The sequence below is a fragment of the Carcharodon carcharias genome, chromosome 27 (genome assembly GCF_017639515.1).
Source record: "Carcharodon carcharias isolate sCarCar2 chromosome 27, sCarCar2.pri, whole genome shotgun sequence".
Lineage (NCBI taxonomy): Eukaryota > Metazoa > Chordata > Chondrichthyes > Lamniformes > Lamnidae > Carcharodon > Carcharodon carcharias.
Window position 1 is genome coordinate 17,253,683 of NC_054493.1, and position 21,281 is coordinate 17,274,963.

Below are 21,281 nucleotides of genomic sequence, written 5' to 3' on the forward strand. Positions count from 1 at the left end.
AGCTGATTGGTAGGAAGGGGAGGCTTCAGAAACACCTTGTGTAGGCCGCAAGCCCCGAATAAGAACCTAAAGCTCCTGGCTTTGTAGCTTCGGGCTTTTTCCCGGAAACCGGCTCAGGTTAATGTCGCCATCTTTGTTCAGCGGGGAGCAGAGCGCATGCGTGGCCTTCCTGGTGACGCAACAGAGTGGGCGGGGCTTCAGGGTCTCAGTGACCCGGAGAGTTTTGATGCCGAAACAAAAACAAAAATTGCTGGAAAAACTCAGCAGGTCTGACAGAGCATTCTGAAGCTGAGTCATCTGGACTCGAAACGTTATCTCTGTTTCTCTCTCCACAGGTGCTGTCAGAACTGCTGAGTTTTTCCAGCAATTTTTGTTTTTGATTTTGTTTCAGATTTCCAGCATCCGCAGTATTTATGCTGGACTGACTTGATGTCTTTTGACAACTCTTTTCACAGGCTTAGGATGGGAAGACTTACATGCTGTAAACTGAAAATGTTCCATCTCTTTTGAATTTATATCGTCGACTGACGGTTATGATATTTGAGATCCCCTACAAGGGGTTGGAAGATTTGGAAGCTGCTAGAATTTCATCTGACTCCAATGTTTCTGATATCTTTCCAGCTGCCATCTCCAGCAGGAGATTTTAAATGTGAAAACAATGAAATTGTTTCAGAAGTGAGTATTATTGAGCATTCATCTACAATTTAGAGCTTTTAGTGCTGTGCTTTTAGAGAGTTCCATATCTCTGGGGCTAGTGTGGCTCCTTTACCGTGGATTTGAATCAATGTCCATCGATTGCCCTGTTTCACCTTTGCCCTTCCCAGTCACCTCTCTGTCACTGTCTAACTTTGTCTGCCTCTAATAATGGGTGTAATTTAACCATGTCTGATATTTTACTGATATTTCTACAAAATGTGTCCAAATGAAGTTTCTACTGCCATCCCCCAGCTATTCACTGCTGATTTACCAGTTTTATCTTCCCATGCTGACGAATTATTTTTCCTGCACCAAAAATCATTTCTTTTCTGCTTCTGAGCTGATAATGACGGTCAAATGATGCTCCATTTTTCTTCCCTGTAATTCAATCTGCACATCCTAAAACATTAACTCTCTTTCACAATTTCACTGGGGGTTAGAAAGGGAGGATTGTGGTCAAGAAACTCAAACCATTAGGATCTGACGGAGTCGCCCAATTTATCATAATCTGAATAGCATAGACTCTTGCACATGGAAGGAAATGGCACCATTCTCAGTGGAGAGAAATTGTACACGTGTTCTGTGTGTGGACGAGGCTTCAACCAATCATCTGGCTGTCGAAGCACAAACGCAGTCACAATGGGGAGAAACCATGTAAGTGTGCGGACTGTGGGAAGGGATTCAATCACCCATCGCAGCCACACTGGGGAGAGGCCGCACACCTGCTCTATATGTGGGAAGGGCTTCACCCAGTCATCCCACCTGCTGAGACACCAGTGGATTCACAATGAGGAGAGACCTTTTAAATGCCCAGGACTGCGGGAAATGCTATAAAAGTTCTGTGGAACTGATGCTTCATCAACGTTTTCACACTGATGAGAGACCATTCAGGTGGTCTCATTGTGGAACTGGGTTCAAGCAATCATCTCAACTCACAAAACACCAGCAAACTCACACTGGGGAGAGACCAGTCACCTGTACTGCGTGTGGGAAGGGATTCACTCAGTCAAACACTTTGCTGACACATCAGCAAGTTCACATTGAGGACAGACAATTTAAATGCCCAGACTGTGGGAAGTGCTATAAAAGACCCGGGGATATCCCACCTCATGACACGGCAGCAAGTTCACACTGGGGAGAGGCTGTTCACCTCGATTGTGTGTGGGAAAGGATTCACTCAGCCATCCACCCTGATAAGATACCAGCAAGTTCACAACGGACTCCAGGAGATGGATTTCGTTGTTAATCGCATCCAGGACACAACCACATTCAGTGGAGTCCTTTTTCTGTTGATATTAATAAACTCCAGCCTAGTTATGGGTGTTAGTATTCTGGATAAATATCTGGATAAATTAGCTTTATGTCAAACACATTGTGGCAAATCTTTTTAATATGTCTAACACAAGTTAGCTCCTTTTGAAGTGCTCTCCCTCTCCTCTGCCTTCTCCATCCTCACCTCCAACAAGTGCAAGGAGATCATGCACTTCTTTATCACTAAGATTGAGACTACCCAATCAGTTGATCCTGCCATGACCCTCCCACCATCCCACTGAACCAAACTATCTCTAAAGTTTCTCCTCGTCTGAGGCCTGAACTCTCACCTTTCTCCAGTTTCTCTCCCAGTTCCCGTAATGCCCTGTCTAAGCTCATCTTGTCCAACAGACCCCTCTCAAACCTCCTCTTAGACATCTTTGTTCCAAGGAGAACATCACCAGGTTCTCCCCAGACTATCCATAGAACAGTAGTAATCCATTAGCCTGCAATCATTCAAGTAAGTCTCTTTCATACCCTCTCCAAAGCCTTCACATCCTCCCTAAAGTGTGGCACTCCGAATAGGACACAATACTGCAGCTGGTACTGAACTAGTGAATTACATTGGTTCAGCATAATTTCCTGGCTTTTGTTTTCAATGTCTCTACATATAAAGTTGAGAATCCTATACACTTTATTAGCTGCTTTCTTAACCTGTCCTGCCATCTTTAAATATTTATGCATAAACACCCCCTTAAAATTATTCTATTTATTATGTCATAGAGTCATAGAGGTCTACAACACAGAAAAAGGTCCTTTGGCCCATTGAGTCTGCGCCAGTCAAACAAGCGCCTAACTATTCTCATCCCATTTTCCAGCACTAGGCCCATAGCCTTGTATGCAATGGCATCGCAAGTGCACATCCAAATACGTCTTAAATGTCTTTCAGGCAGTGAGTTCCAGATTCCCATCACCCTCTGGGTGAAAAAATTCTTCCTCATACTCCCTCCAAACCTCCTGCCCCTTACATTAAATCTATGCCCCATGGTTATTGATCCCTTCACCAAGGGGAAAAGTTCCTTTCTGTCTGCCCTAACTATGCCCCTCATAATTTTATACACCTCAATCATGTTCCCCTTCAATCTCCTCTGCTCCTCTGAAAATAACCCCAGTCTATCCAATCTCTCCTCATAACAAAAACTCTCCAGCCCAGGCAACATCCTGGTAAATCTCCTCTGCGCAATCACATCCTTCCTATAATGTGGATTCCAGAACTGCATGCAATACTCTAGCTGTGGCCTAACCAGCGTTTTATACGGTTCCAGCATAACCTCCCTGCTCTTACATTCTATGCCTCGGCTAATAAAGGCAACTTTCCCATATGCAGTCTTAACCAACTTATCTACCTGTCCCACTACCTAAAGGCACTGGTGGACATGCATACCAAGGTCCCTCTGATCCTCGGTACTTCCCAGGGTCCTACCTTTCATCATGTATTCCTGTGCCTTGTTTGTCCCGCCCAAGTGCATCCGGATTAAATTCCATTTGCCACTGATCAGCCTGTTTATATACTCCTGTAATCTAAGGCTATCCTCCTCAAAATTTACCACCCCACCAATTTTCGTGTCATTCGCGAACTTACTGATCAACCCTCCTACATTCGAGTCTAAATCATTTATATATACCACAAACAGCAAGGGACCCAACACCGATCCCTGTGGAACCCCACTGGACACATGCATCCAGGCACAAAAACACCCCTCAACTATCACCCTCTGCTTCCTGCCACTTAGCCAATTCTGGATCCAATTTGCCAAATTGCCTTGGATCCTATGGGCTCTTACCTTTGTTATCAGTCTCCCATGCGGGACCTGATCAATGCTGAAGTCCAAGCAGACTACGTCAAATGCATTGCCCTCATCTACACACCTAGTCACCTCTTCAAAAAATTCAATCAAATTGGTCAGACATGACCTCCCCTTAACAAAACCATGCTGACTGTCCTTGTTTAATCCCTGCCTCTCCAAGTGTGGATTAATTCTGTCCCTCAGAATTGCTTCCAATAGTTTCCCCACCACTGAGGTTAGACTGACTGGCCTGTAGTTATCTGATTTATCCCTTCCTCCCTTCTTGAATAATGGTAACACATTGGCTGTCCTCCAGTCCTCTGGCACCTCTCCAGTGGCCAGAGAGGTATTGAATATTATTGCCAGAGCCCATGCTATCTCCTCCCTTGCCTCACTCATCAGCCTGGGATACCTTTCTTCCGGGTCTGGAGATTTATCTACTTTTAAGCCTGTCAGACCACATAGAACCTCCTCCCTTTCTATGCTAATTTCTTTAAGTATATCAAGTCCTTCTGCCTGATTTCCATGCCCCCTCCTCTTTTACCTCCTTCCTTGTCTCGCCTGAAGTGGGTATGTATAGTGCCTTCTCATTCTTCGTGACAAAATGTATCACCTCACACCTAGCTGCACTGAATGTCATCCGTCATGAGTCTGTCCATTCCCCCAGCTGTGTCTGTGTCCTATTAAAATCTAATCTTATTTTCTTCACTGATTTATCTACACTTTCAAGTTTTGTCAGCTGGAAATTTCAAAATTGTGCCCTGTACCCCCAATTACAAGCCTTAATGTACATAAAAAGCAGCAGTACTGAACCCTATGGACAACCACTTTACACCTCCCTCCAGTAAGAAAAACAGCCATTCACCACAATTCTCATTTGCAACCCTGATCCAATTTTGTATCTCGCTGCTGCTGACCCTTTTCTGTCTTTATCCCATGACCTCCAATTTTACCAATTGCATTTTGAAAGTCCCAATACACAACATCTATTACATTTTCCTCATCCCAATCTCCATGTTAACCCACAAACAAAAAAAAGTCAGTCCAGTTAGTTAAAAATGATTTTCCCTTAATAAATCCATGCTGGCTCTCCTTTTTCAGTCTATACTTGGTAATGTGGGTGTTAATGTTTTCCTGGATTTTTGTTTCTAAAAGTTTCTCCATCACCAGCATTAAATTGACCAGCATTAATTACCAGGTTTATCCATCTCTTTTTGAGCAAGGGTGTAATATTTATAGTCTTCCAGTCCTCTTTGTTCACCCGGATATTTCAGGTGTTTCGGAAATTTGTGACTAATTGCCTCCCCAGTATTTACCAGCAACCAGGAATGCATTCCATCTGCACAGGGTGACTTACTCACCTTCAGTACTGCTCATCTGTTATTTATCTATTTCTTATCTCTATTATCTCAGACTGCTCCATTTTTCATGTAGCGTTGAGAAAGTTCACTTTGTAAGGAAACCCCTTGATAAAAGAAACATTAGTTATTAAAAATAAAGATGGAAAGTGCTGGAAAAGCTCAGCAAGTCTGGCAGCATCTGTGGAGTGAGAGAAACAGTTTATGTTTTGTTATGATCCCAGCTGATGTTAGTACTGGACAAGTCAGATCCCAGGGTGAAAGCTGGCTTGATAGATCCTGACTTCTTTTTCAGAAACCGTGGAGGCAAGTTGCTGAACAAATTCACATGACTCTGCTGATTAACTTTAAACACAAAGGATAAAATATTTATTAAACAAGAAAAATGAACTATATCATGCCAGAAAAAAAGGTTGGAAAGACCTCAATACATCCACAAGAAAATGCTTCAAAGTTACACTATTACTTTACTCCAGCAATATTTTCACTGACACATAAACCAGTAAAGAGTCACCACTAGCTTGACATGAAGGCTTCTCGCTTGGGACTGGCACAGTTGTAAACTGTTTTCTTCTGGTAAATTCCTGAGCATTCACTCAATGTTTTTCACTGAACTTGTATCTCTCCCCAAGACACCTTAAACTCAGTCTTCCAGTAGCACCTCAGCTAAACTGATCACTTTTCTGAATTCTATAACTGACTATTCAGTCAACTACTGGTGCTAATGGTCTTAAAAGTTTTCTTATCAGAGAACTTAAAATTCCTATCCCTTCTCTCTCACACACACGGAACTATCTTCCTCCCAACTCCTGTCTTTCTTTGTGTCTGTCCCTGGATCACTGTTGCAAGGCAACAGGAAAGTTTTTTTTTTCTCTACTTTGTATTTTTTGCCCTGACTCAAAACTTTTAACCCCATTTGACATTTCTTTCACCTCAGGGCTTGTAACACCTCATTCAAAATGTACATGTACAAACAAACCCAAAAGACCTGACCATTCAGCCTCCCAGACACCAAGGCTGACAGCAACCTAAATGAAACTGAAACCATTTGTGTGTATATATATATGTGTGTGTATACACATATATATTCAACTTTAAATTATACATTGTTCATAACAGTTTCAAGTCCATGTGATTCTTCTTTGGAACTGGTTATTAAGATTGCTGGAATATATTTTCTGACAAAACAATCGGCTGCAAGAAAATTGACTAAATGTTGTGATGTAACATATGTGAAATACACAATTATCATTCAGGTTAAATTACCAGCAGGTGTACAAAGGCACGGCAAACACTGAGCCAGATGATCTGCTGTTTTGCAATGGTTCTGGTGCTGCTCAATGTACCAGACCGTTTGTCAGAGCAACTGATTTATGTTGACAAAACAGGTGTAGTCTTTTTACTTTTAGTAATGTTTTGAGAACCAAATTCGAAACATAGCCACAAACATCAAATGTGTATCACTTGATTATATCTTGGCTCTCTGGAACTGAGCTTTTCCCACAAAGGGGGCGATCCGATGGCAGAGGTATTACCCAGCATTCTCCGCAGGACAGGCTGTGCCCTGTCCTCACTGCAGGCGCATCTTCGCAGGCGTAGTACCAGGCTGTGTCCCGAGCATGCGCAGTGCGAGTGCTGGAGTTCGACGGAGGCGCTAGGAGGTCGTGTCGCATTCGCAACGTGTGAAAGAAACAGCCGAGTGCAGGAGAAGAATGGAGCGGTCTGCCAATGGGTTGATGGGTGGGGCTTCTTCATAAATACCTGGCGCAGACCTTGAAGTCCTGGTAAGAAACTACTGTTCCCGTATTTGCCGGCAGTTGTTCTCTCGGCATCAGGCCGGGCTTTCGGGCCGCCATCTTTTTGGGGGCAATGTGGCTCCGCCATCTTCAACAGAGGCAGCGTTGCTGCAAAGCACATGTGGCGTCGCCATCTTTATCGGGGACAATGTGCAGCAGGGCGCATGCGCGGTCATCCCTGTCCCTGTCAGCAGGAGAGAATGTTCCTTTTACAGAGGATCAAAAGGGGAGGATTTATACACAGCAAGCGCGAAGCATTGTATCAAAGTTCAGTCAATTCAACTGGACCTGAATATCATCGACCTTTGAATGTGCAAAGAAACAAGTTTATCTGTTCTGTTTGTGGGAAAAGATTTCAGGTGAAAAGATTTTCACATCTGCCTTCACCCAAGAGAATGAGGGTGAAGGTATCGAATTTGGGGAGAGAGACTGTGAGGTTCTTGAGCAAATAGATTTAGGAAGTGACAAGGTATTGGAGATGTTGGCAGGTTTATAAGTGGACAAATCTCCAGGTCCGGATGATTTGTGTCCCAGACTGCTGACGGAGGTAAGGGAGGAGATCACGGGGGCTCTGACCCAAATTTTTAATTCCTCTCTGGCCACGGGAAAGCTGCCAGAATATAAACACCTGCCCAACTGTAAGGATGAGTGAAATCAGCAGAACGAAGCCCCAGCTGTCAGAATGAATATGGTTCAGTCCTGGACGTGATTAACAGCAGCAAATACAGCAGAATCAACTCACTGGTTAGCTGGCAGCAGTTGGCTGATTGTTTAAATCCCTTCCTGCACATGGAGCAGGTCAATGGCCTCTCCCCAGTACACACACGCTGGTTTGTCAGTTTGTCAGCAGATGGGATGACCGAGTGGATCCCTTCCCACACACAGAACAGGTCAACGGCCTCTCCCCAGTACACATGCATTGGTGTTTACAGCGACTGGATGACCGAGTGAATCCTTTCCCACACAGAGCAGATGAATGGCCTCTCTCCTGTGTGACTACATTGATAGGTTTCCAGCTCAGATTGTTAACTGAATCCCCTCCTACGGTCCATGTTTGAAGTCTGATGATATTCAGGTCCTGAGAATTCAAGGGACTCGATCAGATTATTATGTGATGTTTGGTTTGAGTTTCCCACCTGCAAATCATCCCTTTCTAATCGGCTGTGAAATGAGTTTAAAGCAAGAAAAAGGAGTGAGAGATAATTCACAAATATACAAAGGAAGGCTGTAAATTTCAGCTGAATGAAGCTGGTAATTTGTGGGGCAAGAACAGAGAGTGGACAGGGCTTCGGGGTCCCAGTGACCAGGAGAGCAAATCATTAACTCATTGATTTTATCCTCATTCTGCCCACAGGAGGTGAAGAACTGAACACAACCAGAGTAGAGGGAGGGGGAAAACTGGGAGTGGAGTGAGGAATTGATGGAGGTGGTGCAGTGGGTTTGGATTTGAGCACATGGAGGAGGGAGAGTGTGTGGGATGGAGATTTACAGCTTTGGGGGAACGAGAGGAAAAATGTTCCACAGAAACTGGAATTGATTGTTCTGAATTTCTGTCCTGCACTTAGAGATGAATTTTGTCAACTCCTTTTACAGAGTATTAGAAGGGAAGGAGTTCCAGACAGAAAAGTCAAACCAAATACGTTTCATCTGATACTCGCTCAATTTATCAGGACCTGAATATCATCAGCTTTCGAATGTGGAAAGAGAAATGTTTGTGGGAAAAGATTTCAAACATCAGTGTGACTGTAAAAGCACTGAGACAGACACACACCCGTGTGAGAGTGTTCCAGTGAACTGACTGTGGGAAGATCTTTAAGCAGTCTCACAGTCTGAAAAAAAAAATCACCCCATTCACAGTGGGGAGAAACCGTACATATGTTCTGTGTGTGGACTGATCTTCAACTGATCGTCCAACCTGGAGAAACACAAGGACTCTGGCACCATGGAGAAACTATGGGAATGTGGGGACTGTGGGAAGGGATTAAATTCCCCAAAGCTGGAAACTCATCGACGCAGTCACACTGAGAAGAGACCATTTACCTGCACTGTGTGTGGGAAGAGCTTCACTCAGTCATCCCACCTCACTGACCACCAATGTGTACACAGTGATCAAAGACCTTTTAAATGTTCTGACTGTGAGAAGAGCTTTAAAAACAAAAAGAATCTGGTAGCTCACCAGCTTGTTCACACTGGGGAGAGGCCATTCCTCTGCTCTGAGTGCGGAAAGAGATTCATTCGGTCATCACACCTTCTGACACACCAGCAAGTTCACACTGGAGAGAGGTTGTTCACCTGCTACACATGTGGGAAGGGATTCACTCAGTCATCCCACCTTCTGAGACATGAGCGAGTTCACACTGGGGAGAGACCATTCACCTGCTCCGTGTGTGGAAAGGGATTTGCCCAGCCATCTGACCTTCTGGTACACAAGCGAATTCACACTGGGGAGAGGCCGTTCACCTGCTCCGTGTGTAGGAACAGCTTTGCTCAGTCATCCCACCTGCTGAGACACCAGCGAGTTCACACTGGGGAGAAGCCATTCACCTGCTCTGAATGTGAGAAGGGATTCATTCAGCTATCCGACCTTGTGAGACACCAGCAAATTCACAAGTGACTGCAGGAGTTGGAGTCTTATTGCTGCTGTTACTCACATCCAGGACTGAACATGTGATATATACCGACGTTTAAGAAATATGTGTTCCATGGTTCGAAGCTTAGGAGGCTCGTTTACGACTGGGTTTAGAGTCAGGAAGAACAACGGTGAATGCTGGAAATGTGCTGTCATATCAGGGATTGGTGTAAAACTGTGATTTGTTCCTGAACGTGAAATGGCAGGTTTAATTTTCCAGCCTGAAAATTTGGTAATTATTGAAAATGTTGGTGTGACATTCCTGAGTTTACCAATGAAGGGTAATAACAATATCATGTTGCATTTATATAGAACCTTTAACAATGTCCCAAGATGCTTTAGATTTTTTATTATTCCTTCATATGATGTGGGCATTGCTGGCAGGGCCAGCATTTATTGCCCATCCCTGATTGCCCTTGAACATAGTAGCTTGCATTTCAGAGGACAGTTAAGAGTCAACCACGTTGCTGTGGGTCTGAAATCACAGGTAGGCCAGACCAGGTAAGGAGGTCGATCACCTTCCCTAAAGATGATAGATTCATGGTCACTAGCTTTTCAATTCAGATTTATTCCACCATCTGCTGTGGTGGGATTTGAACCCGGGACCCCAGATCATTTGCTTGGGCCTCTGGATTATTAGTCCAATGAATTAACCACCACGCCACCATCTCCACATGATCAGGTGATCAAAAACTTGGTCAGATAGATTTTAAGGAGGCTAGAGGTTTAGGGAGAGAAATCCAGAGCTTGGACCCTTGACAGCTGAAAGCACAGCCACCAATGGTGGAGTGAAGTAGGTGGGAGTGTGGGGAATGGATCAGAATTGGAGGGACGCAGGGAGCTTGAAGGATCGTAGGGCTGGAGGAAGTTCCAGAGACTGTCTGTTATGGAGAGAGTGGCTGCCTTCATGGAGCTTCAAGCACAGCTCTGAAATGGGTCCATGCAGGTCATGACCACAGCCGTACAGGAGATGTCTGCTGCCTTAAACAGGATGACAGACACTGTATCTGTGATCTTACAACACGTCACTGACCTCCACCAAACTGGTCTGCAGCAGAGTGGGAGGAATGATGTGACTCTGGTCCAGGAGAGGGACGATGGACAAAGGAGACACAGAAATGGGAACACCGATCAAAGTGTTCCCAGTTCTCACCCATTACTCCCAAACCCCCAGGCAGTACCCAACATGCTGCCCCCATCTCCCGACACGCTGTTCCCCTCTCCCAGCAGCTGAATCTGCCCCTGCACAGGTACAGGTGGACCAGTCTTTGCCAGGACCCTGAGGGGCTCTAACACTCAGAAGACGGAGACCACAAGCCTCACAGCAGTGAGAGCAGGGGTGTAAGCAGCCTTTCTCTCCCTCTGCTGAAACCACACAGGATGCACCATGTAGAAGCAATAGGAAGGGTCTGGGCTGGAAATTGTAATTCACCAAAGGTGCACAAGGGCGTTTGATTATATATTAATTTCCTTTTTAAATAATGACACAGAAAATGTATCGATTGGAACCACTTCCAACTCTTGTCCATTCTGACATTCCGAGGGACAGCTCACCCTCTTACTGGGTTCATGCTGAATGTCAGTCCGGGCTGGGAACCATTAGATGGATGTGCAATGGGTGGATGAGTGGGTGAAGGAATATTCAGTGAACAGGGAGGGGTAGGGGGGTTTGGTGCTGTTGGTGGGAAGTGTTCATTCTGAAGGAGTCCCACTTGAAACAGTGACCATTCATTTATCACTTTGAAATGATTGAGCTGCTGTGTATTTCCCCATTTTTGTTCTTTTAGTTTTCCAGGATTTATATATATATATGTTTTCTTTTTATTAAAATGTTGCTGTTGTAACACTGAAATCCAGAGGATTTTAAATCTGTTAAAGTCAATCCCCATCGAGTACACAGGAGGACTCAACTGGTCCTAACTTCTTATGATTTCAATAAACAAAGATCTTACAAGCTGTTCATATGGGGAATTGCTTTTCTCTGAGACTAGGGACGGTCAAACAATGTCGCAAAGTTCAGATTTGGGCCTTGAGGCCTGGGCTATAAGGCCCTGATACATGGAGCACCATTAACGATGTCCCTCATCCCTGATTTTAATCTCTCCACCACTGGTGGCTGCGCCTTCAGCTGCCTGGACCCTGAGCTCTGGAATTTCCTCCCTAAACTTCTCCACCTTTCTACTTCACTTTCCTCCTTTAAGACGCTCCTTATAACCAACCTCTTTGACCAAGCTTTGGTCATCTGACCTAATATGTCCTTATGCTCCTGTGAAACTCCTTGGGACATTTTATTATGTTAAAAGCTCAATATAAATATAAATTGTTGCTGTATCTCAATCAGACCCGATCATTTACCAAGTGAGTGAGTCTGTATCAATGTAACTCAGATAGACACAGCTTGAGTTCAGTGGGATCTGATCACTTACTGAGTGAATGAGACTGTATAAATATAACTCAGATAGACACAGCTTGTGTCATAGTTCTGTGAGATCTGATCACTTACCGAGTGAGTGAGTCTGTACAAATGTGACTCAAATAAACACAGCTTGTTGGAACAGACCTGGGAAGAAGGACGCTCTGACTGAACTAACCACTGGACACAATTGGAAAAGATGATTCTTTCCAAACATTGAAAATTACTAATAAAGTCTTTAAAGATGATTTTTCTTTGTGAGCTGCATTATCTAGTAGAATTAGAGTGAAGGAGTGGGATTGACCCACAGCCTGAGTCAGGAGAGAGCAGCTCCTCCCAACTGGACAACAGTGGAGAGGTGATGGAGCAGAATGGTGTGGTCGACCTTGTCAAAGGCTGCAGACAAGTCAAGAAGGGAAAGTTTATCTTTCTCACAGTCACATAGGATGTCATTTGTGACTTTAATAAGAGCTGTTTCAGCACTGTAACAGGGGCAGAAACCTGATTGGAGGGATTCAGGCATGGATGTCCAGGAAAGGTGGGCATGGATTTGGGACTTTGGATCAAGGACATTAGAGAGGAAAGAGAGCCTGAAGGTGGGTCAGTGAAAGGACGGGGGAGTCAAGGGTTTGTTTTTTGAGGAGGGGCTGATGATGGCAAATTTGAAGGAGAGAGGGACAGTACCTGAGAGAGCGAACCATTAATAAAGTCAGTGAACATGGGGAAGTTGGCTGATCAGCAGTTTAGTGGGAATAGGGTCGATAGAGCAGAAGGTGGGATTCATGGAGAAGATGAGCCCTTAGAGGGCAGGAGGGGAGATGGGAGAGAAACTAAAGAAAGACGTGAGTTCAGGTCTCGGGCAAGAATGAAAATTAGAGGCAGTTCAGCCTGGTGTGTTAGTGGAAGGGAGGGAAGCAGCAGGGGCAGCTGATCGGACTGTCTCAATCTTAGTGACAGAAAAGCTCCTCGAGCTCCTCACACTTGTTGGAGATAAGAATTGAGGAGATAGGGGAGTGGGAGAGCCCTTCAAAATAAACTAACTTGTGTTAGAAACATTTAAAAGACTACACACATTGCGTGTTTTACACAAAGCTGATTTATTTGACTTTTATCCATAATATGGGAATCAAAGGTGGGGATCAAAGGTTATCAGGGTTAGATGGGAATGTGGAAATCGAAACACGAGAAGATCAGCCATGATCTTATTGAATGGCAGAGCAGGCTGGAGGGGCCGAATGGTCTACTCCTGTTCCTATTTCTTATGTTCTATAACTGGGCTAGAATTCATTAACATCAGCAGAAACAGACCCCAATGAACATGGTTCAGTCGGAAAATTCCATCACTCTAGTTACTTGTGAACTCGCTGGTGTCTCAGCAGTGTGGATGACTGAGTGAATCTCTTTCCACACTCAGAGCAGGTGAATGGTCTCTCCCCAGTGTGAACTCGCTGGTATGTCAGCAGGGTAGATGAACAAGTGAATCCCTTCCCACAGTCGGGACAGGTGAACGGCCTCTCCCCGGTGTGACTGCGCTAATGAATTTCCAGCTCAGACGGGTAATTAAATCCTTTCCCACAGTCCCCACATTTCCAACGATTCACCCAGTCGTGACTGCACTTGTGTTTCGGAAGGCCAGATGATTGGCTGAATCTTCGTCCACACACAGAACACGTGTACAGTTTCTCCTCACTATGAACGGTGCTTTTTCCTTCCATGTTCAAAATCCAATGGTATTCAGATCCTGATGATTTGAGTGTCTCTTTCAGGCCTTGATCTGATGCTTGGTTTGAGATTCCCACTTCCAAATCCTCCCTTTCCGATTTCCTGTAAAATGAATTTAAAACAAGAAAAAGTGACCATCAAAGTATTGGATTGTCCTAAAAATCCAACAGGTTCACTAATGTCCTTCAGGGAAGGGAACCTGCCACCCAGTTTGGGCCTACACAAGCCTCTGACCTTTATGGTAGGAGACAGTGAGAGAGAGAGAGTTGGAAGAGGGGAAAAGGAGATGGACTTCATCCATCTGCACCTCAAGCAGAATTTTAACAGAATTTCCCAAACCAACAAACCCCACCAACCAGAAAGACAAGGGAAGCTGGTACATGGGAAAACCATCATGTCCAATACAGACAACACTGAGTTCACAATGGGCAGAGACCGTACACCTTCTCCGTGTGTGAGAAGTGATTTAATTGATCATCTGAACTGCTGAAACTCCAGCCAGTTCACCAGTGACTGCAGGGCTTGGATTCTGCTGGATTAATCACATCCAGGACTGAACCATGTTCATTCGGACAAATGGGTTTCATTTCTGTTGATATTAAAAATCCTTATAACTGGAATAGAATTTAATATTCAGAATTTAACATTCTGATGATCAGTTTGCTTGACTTTGCAATCTTTACACTTCAAATAAAGAATCTTTCTTCAGGCTGTTCCCAAGATTTGAACCATGAAACCGAACAATGATTTACTTGTACTACTTGCAATTTAGTTTCTGTGTTCAGTGCTGACCATGTGGTCTGCTCTGCATTGGGAAGATCAAACACAGATTGGGTGATCACTTTGTGGAACAACCTCTGTTCAGTCTGTGAGCTTGACCCTGAGTTTCCAGTCACTTGTCATTTTAATTCTCTGCCCCACTCCCACTCTGACCTCTCTGTCCTGAATTGTTCCAATGGGAGCCCAAGGAACAGCAGCTCATCTTTCAATCTGGCACTTAACAACCTTCCAGATTCAATATCGGATTCAGCAGTTTCTACACTGACAGAGGGTTGTTAGGATCTGGAACTCTCGACCTGAAAAGGTACTGGAATCTGATCCTATAAGGAATTTTAAAAGGAAGTTGACAGGGATTTGAGAATGAGGAACTCACATGGTTACAAACAGAAAGTGGGTGTGTTGGTCTAAACACGACTGCACTTTCAAAGAGACAGCACAAGCACAAAGGGTTGAATGGTCTCCTTCTGTGCTGTAAGTTTCTACGATTCTAAGGTTTGGCCATTTAGCTCCTCAAGCCTGTTCCACCATGAAACGAGATGATGGCTGATCGGTGACACTTTGCCCCATGTCCCTTAATACCTTTGGTTAGCAATGATTCATCAGTGTCAGGTTTAAAATTAACATTGACCTGGCATGAACTGCCATTTGATGAGTAGAGCTCCTAATTTCTACCGAGCTTACATGGAGAAGTGTTTCCAAATTCACTCCTGAAAAATCTGACACTAACTTTCAGACTACGTCCCCGCGTCCTAGATTCCTCAACAGTGGGAGTCATTTCTCTCTATCTAGCCTACCAGTTCCAATTAACACCCTGAAAGCTTTGCTCAAAACACTTCTTAATCCTCTAAATTCCAGGGAATATAACATTCAAATGAGGTAAAAAGAGAAAGTGCTGGAAAAACTCAGCAGATCTGGTAGAATCTGTGGAGAGAGAAACAGAGTAAACATTTTGAGTCCAATATGATTCTTCTTCAGAACTCACAATGAGGTGATGAATTCTGGTAGAAGGAATAGGCAGAGGCAATATACACTTCATGGTACAGTTCTAAAGAGTGTGCAGGGACAAAGAGACCTGGGAGTTCACGTACACAGATCTTTGAAAGTGGCAGGCCAGACTGTGAGAGCAGTTAGGAAAATATATGAGATTTTGGGCTTCATAAATAGAGACATTGAGTACAAAAGTAGGGAAAATATGCTGAACCTTTATAAAGCTCCAGTTAGATCAGAAGAAAATTCTTGAGTCCAGTTCTGTTCACCACACCTTAAGGAGGATATGAGGCTCAATGAGCGGATGCACGGTAGATTTACCAGAATGGTTCCAGGGAAAATGGAATTTCGCGACAAGGTTAGTTTGGAGAAGCAGGGTTTCTCCTTGGACCTAGAAGCTGAGGGGAGATTTGAAAGAGGTGCACAAGATTTTGACAGATTTAGATGAAATGTACAAGGGAAAAGCTATTTCCATTAGGTGACGGGACAAAGATTAGGGAGCACATTTAAGGTTTTGGCAAGGGATACAAGGGAGATATCGGGGAGAATATTTTTTTCACAGTGAGTGGGAATACTCAGCACTCGCTACCAATGAGGGTGGTGGAAGCAGAGTTCATCAATGATTTTAGAAAGGAACCGAGACACACACTTGAGGAAAATAAATGTGTCGTGTTTAAGTATAGAGAAGGGAAAATGAGACTGACTGGATTGCTCTGTTGAGAGCCAGCATGGATTTGATGGGAGGAATGGCGTTTCTGTGCCGTAATAACTGATTTATGTAACTCATTCTAATTTAACCCTTGGAGTCCGGGTTCAGGTAAGGTAAATAAAACAGAAAATGCTGGAACTGGAGAACAGTCATATTGGATTCGAAACCTTAACTCTGTTTCTCTCACCACGTATGCCGCCAGACCTGCTGAGTTTTTCGAGAATTTCTATTTTAATTCCAAACTTAGCATCCCCAGAGTTTTGCTTTTATGTCATTAAGGTAAATCTGCACTTCCTCAGAGGCCTACACAGCATGTCCTTTTACGCTGTGGTGTCCAGAACTCTCACACAGTTCTCCAGGTGTGATCTGACCAGGATTTTGAATATCTCGGTGCTATTCCAATCACGCTGATACCCGAAATCTTTTCCCATTTAATCACCTGTAAAAGGAGTTTCCAAAATCCATCCCTGTCAGTCCAGGATAGAAATGCACAACATTCTCTCCTGCTGAAAGGGACAGGGATGCCCGCGCATGCGCACTTCTGCACTTTCCTGCTGTCAAGATGGCGGCCGTTACCCCGGGGCTGTCATCGGAAGCCCCGCTGCTATTGCTGCGTTTGGTCAAAACGCGGAACCTCTAGATTCTTATTCGGATCCTGAGACGTACAAAAGATACTTGTGAAGCCTTTCAGTCCACCCACTGGCTCTATTCCTCCCCTGCCCGGGGTCAACTCTCCCCGTGGATGCCACAGCACCTACACTGCGCACGCTCCTCAGTGTTCTGCACCGCGCCTGTGCGAGGCTCATGCCGCGAGGATAAGGCCCCGCCCCTCATTCACTCCGATTAGTTGGAGGACAAGCTGTTCTCAATAGGTCCTCCAGCCGTGCCCCCTCTCTTCCTATTGGTCGGGAATCTCTATCTGTCGCTTCCGGCTTCTGTTCGGCATCCACCTTAACCTAAGGCCCAATTGGGAAAAGGTGCTTATTTCTGTTTATTTAAAATTACTAATAGAGACATGAAATATAATTTGCTGTTTTGACCCAAAGTATTTGGTGGAATTAAAGTGAAGGAGTGGAATTGATCCACAGCCTGAGTTACCAGTTCAAGGACAGGAGGAGAGAGAATCTGGAGAGAAAAGAATAAGGACACTGAATCTGGAACAACGAGCAGAGAGGGAGAGGAGTGTGTGGGACAGAGATTTATAGATTTGGGGGAATGAAAGAGGAAACTAGAATTTTCTGTTCTGAATTTCTATCCTGTGTTTACAATGATAACTCTGGTAAACGCCTTTTACAGGGGGAAAAGAACCGAGACATTCACACACCCAAGTGAGTGTTCCAGTGAACTGGCTGTGGAAAGAGCTTTAACTAGTTACACAGCCTGAAAAACATCACCATTCACAGCAGGAAGAAGCCGTACAAGTGTGTGAGGGCGAGGCTTCAACTGATCGTCCAACCTGGAGATACACAAGGACACCAGGACTGCTGAGAAACCATGGAAATGTGGGGACTGTGGGAAGGGATTCATTTCCCCTTCAAAGCTGGAAACTCATCGACGCAGTCACACTGGGGAGAAACCGTTCGCCTGCTCTCTATGTGGGAAGGGATTCACTCAGTTATCCAGTATGTTGACACACCAGCGAGTACACACGGGGGAACGACCGTTCAGGTGTGTGTGCGGGAAGGCATTTGCTTACTCATCTGACCTGCTGGCGCATGAGCAAGTTCACACTGGGAAGAGTCCATTCACCTGTTCTGTCTGTGGGAAGGGATTCACTCAGTCATCCCGTCTTACTGAACATCAACTTGTACACAGTGACCAGAGACCTTTTAAATGTTCTGACTGTGAGAAGAGCTTTAAAAGCAAGAAGTATCTGCGAACACACCAGCGACTTCACAGTGGGGAGTGGCCATTCATCTGCTCCAAGTGTGGAAAGGGATTCACTCGGTCATCTCACCTTCTGACACACCAGCGAGTTCACACTGGAGAGAAACCGTTCACCTGCTCGGGGTGTGGGAAGGGATTCACTCAGTCATGCCACCTTCTGATACACCAGCGAGTTCACACTGGGGAGAGGCCATTCACCTGCTCCAGGTGTGGGAAGGGATTCACTCAGTCATCTGACCTAATGACACACCAGCGAGTTCACACTGGGGAGAGGCCGTTCACTTGCTCCACATGTGGGAAGGGATTCACTCAGTCATACCATCTTCTGAAACATCAGCAAATTCACGCTGGGGAGAGGCCGTTTACATGCTCTGTGTGTGGGAAGGGATTCACTCAGTCATCCCACCTGGTGAGACACCAGTGAGTTCACAACTGACTGCAGGAGTTGGATTCTGTTATTGCTGTTGTTAGTTACATCCAGGACTGAACTTGCAGGTTAATCCTGAGTTGTGTAAGAAATGTGGCCCAGCCGCACTCTTCCAATGTTCAGAGCTCCTAGACACAGAACAGAAGGCTCCTTTGCAACTGTGTTTAGAGTCAGGAAGAACAATGGTGAATGCTGGAAACGTGCTGTCAAATCAGAGATTGGTGTAAAACTGTGATCTGTTCCTGACTGAATGTGAAACAGGTTTAAGTTTCAAGCCTGAAAATGATGGTAATTATGATGAAGATTTAAAATGTTTTATGTGACACTCCTAATTCTACCAATGTAAAGCAATGACAACATCAAGTTGTGTTTGTATACAGAACCTTTAACCTCTCTCACCTTCCACTGACTTCAATGTAATGGAAACTGACGGTTGGAATCTGTCAGCATTTGAAAGATATTTACAAATGATTTGAGGGTTTCTTACAGTTGGGATCTTTCTCTGTTCTGTCCACTCCAGGTGTTAGATAACAGACTTTCTCCTGTGAATATCGAGCTGGAATATTGGGCTGTGACGTATTTCCTTGTTCATCTTGTTGACTCTAAATATTGAATCTTGTGGTTTCAGACACCAGATAATCAAGCTCACAACAACAGATTGTCTTTTCCTGACTTTATTAACAGCACTGCAATCATACAGACTGAGTAATTCCTTACATGATTCCAGTCCTCAATGAAGTACTTATAAATGTCATATTTTTTTCTTCAGAGCCTATAATATAGGAATAGTGTATTGGTGTGTAATTTTAACATAATTTTAATTCTATATTCTTTCTTTTAATATCCTGTTCACCACTTCCCTGTTAGCTGCTGAATTTATCTATTGTTATCATTATATGATTGTCACGTTTCCATGTTTTTAACTTGATTATTTAGTCTTTATTTTAAATGTTATGAATTTTTTTGATTTAAGTTACAATTCAGCCTTTGAGCTGTGAATATATTTCTTGAATAAAATACCATTATATTCAAAAAACGTAGTTACCCTATCCAGAGAACAGAGATAATACAATGGATTCAGAGTTCCCTTCTCCCCAGTTCTGATCTAACAAGCTGCAGCTACACTCGAGATATTTATATTTAACTTGTTGACTCCATTCATGATCTGGCCTTGCTCAAACCACAACCACAAGGATATCTGTGCATTGTTCTGAGTCACACAAGGCTGTGTCACTATCACACACAGGTACCATTTCCTTGGTTTACATCTCCATACAAAGACCAACTTTTTACACATCCCCTTTCTACACAATTACAGCAGACATGAGAGGAGGTGAGGCTCGTTAATATACACCCATATTTCATAACAGCAAAGGTTCCACCAGGACAAAGGTTCAGGCACTTTCTATTACAGGCAAAACACAGAGTACAGTACAGGAGCACACTGACAGTTTAACAGAGTCTCATCAACCTGCAGGCTCCTCTCCAATACATTTACTGAATGGATTTCAATTTAAACCATGTTTACAGATGTGATACTCTATTCACACATCGAAGGTGAGAGAGATGCTATCGGACCCACACTAAGTCCAATAGCTGAACTGATTAACAGACTAAGTTTGGGTTCCCTGATCCAGTGCATGTTACTGATACCTTCCCTGGATCTCAAGGCTAGGAGAGACACTCAGGAAGGTATGGGGAGGTGGGACTTGTTCATAAGAGTAACTGAATGTCTGAGAACTGAAATAATCTAAAGTTAGAAAGGAGGAAAGGTTCAGTCCTGGACTTGATTCTTAGCAGCAACAACCGATGCTAACTTTGTCGGTAACATGTGAAGCCACCTATGTTTCAGCAGGCTGTAACACTGAGTAAATTGCTTCTCACACACACAGCAGGTGAACAGTTTTGCCCCAGTGTGAACTCGCTGGTGTCTCAGCAGGCGGAATGAATCAATGAATCCCTTCCCACACTCGGAGCAGGTGAACAGCCTCTTCCCACTGTGAGTGCGTTGGTGCCTCAGCAGGCCGGACGAATGAGCGAATCCCTTCCCACACTCGGAGCAGAGGAACGGCCTCTCCCCGGTGAGGGTGCGTTGGTTTTTCAGCAAGTCACTGCTTCTTTTAAAGCTCTTCCTACATTCAGAACATTGAAAAGGTCTCTTATCAGAGTGAACGCAGTGTGAACTCGCTGGTGTTGGACCAGTTCCTCACAGATTTTAAAGCTTTTCTCAGTCAGAGTATTGAAGAGGATCCTCATAAATGTGATTGAGCAGGTTGGATGAACACATGAATTTCTTCCTACACACACACAGCAGGTGAATGGTCTCTCACTATTGTCAGTTCGCTGTCGTGTCAGCATGTTTACCAGCTCTATCAATCCCTTCCCACAGGAGGAGCAGGTGAACAGCCTCTCACCAGTTTCCAGCTGAGGCAGTCAATTAAATCCCTTCAGATGTACGAATCTTCAGATTCCAATGAACCAATTGACCATGTCAGACGTGAGGTTTGGTTTGCTTTTCCTGACTGCAAATCCTCCTCCTCTATTTTCCTGTAAAGTAAGTTACAAAGATTTACATAGAGTACACATGATACAAACAGGCCATTCAGTCTATCCAGTTTGTACTGGAGTTTCTAGTCCACACAAGTCCCCCTCCATTCTGCCAACCTCATCTCAGGCTTTCAGCTCATCTTTCTAATCCCTTTTCTCCCATGTTCTCATCTAGTTTCCTTTTTAAAGTATCTGTTATTTTTCTCAACCACATCCAGTTGTAGTGAGTTCC

The 21,281-nt window shown here is 44.3% G+C and overlaps 1 protein-coding gene and 1 pseudogene across 1 annotated transcript; one reads left to right on the forward strand and one right to left on the reverse strand.

Moving 5' to 3' along the window:
• The first annotated feature begins 6,804 nt into the window (after positions 1-6,804).
• Positions 6,805-19,517, forward strand: LOC121270319 (annotated as a pseudogene).
• On the reverse strand, positions 13,069-16,963 carry LOC121270548 (zinc finger protein 235-like). The gene is made up of 2 exons (XM_041175909.1): positions 16,628-16,963; positions 13,069-13,814 (listed from the first exon to the last, which is right to left on the reverse strand). Exons 1-2 carry the CDS (start codon positions 16,651-16,653, stop codon positions 13,523-13,525), a joined length of 318 nt encoding a protein of 105 aa, XP_041031843.1. The 5' UTR covers positions 16,654-16,963; the 3' UTR covers positions 13,069-13,522.
• Positions 19,518-21,281: the final 1,764 nt, after the last annotated feature.

Bases quoted from the DNA above. Each gene is read 5' to 3' on its own strand.
- LOC121270548 (XM_041175909.1), bottom strand. From the start codon at position 16,653: ATGGATTTTGGAAACTCCTTTTACAG. The intron at 13,815-16,627 runs GTGATTAAATGG...TTCATTTTACAG, and splicing joins TTTGGAAACTCCTTTTACAG to GAAATCGGAAAGGGAGGATT.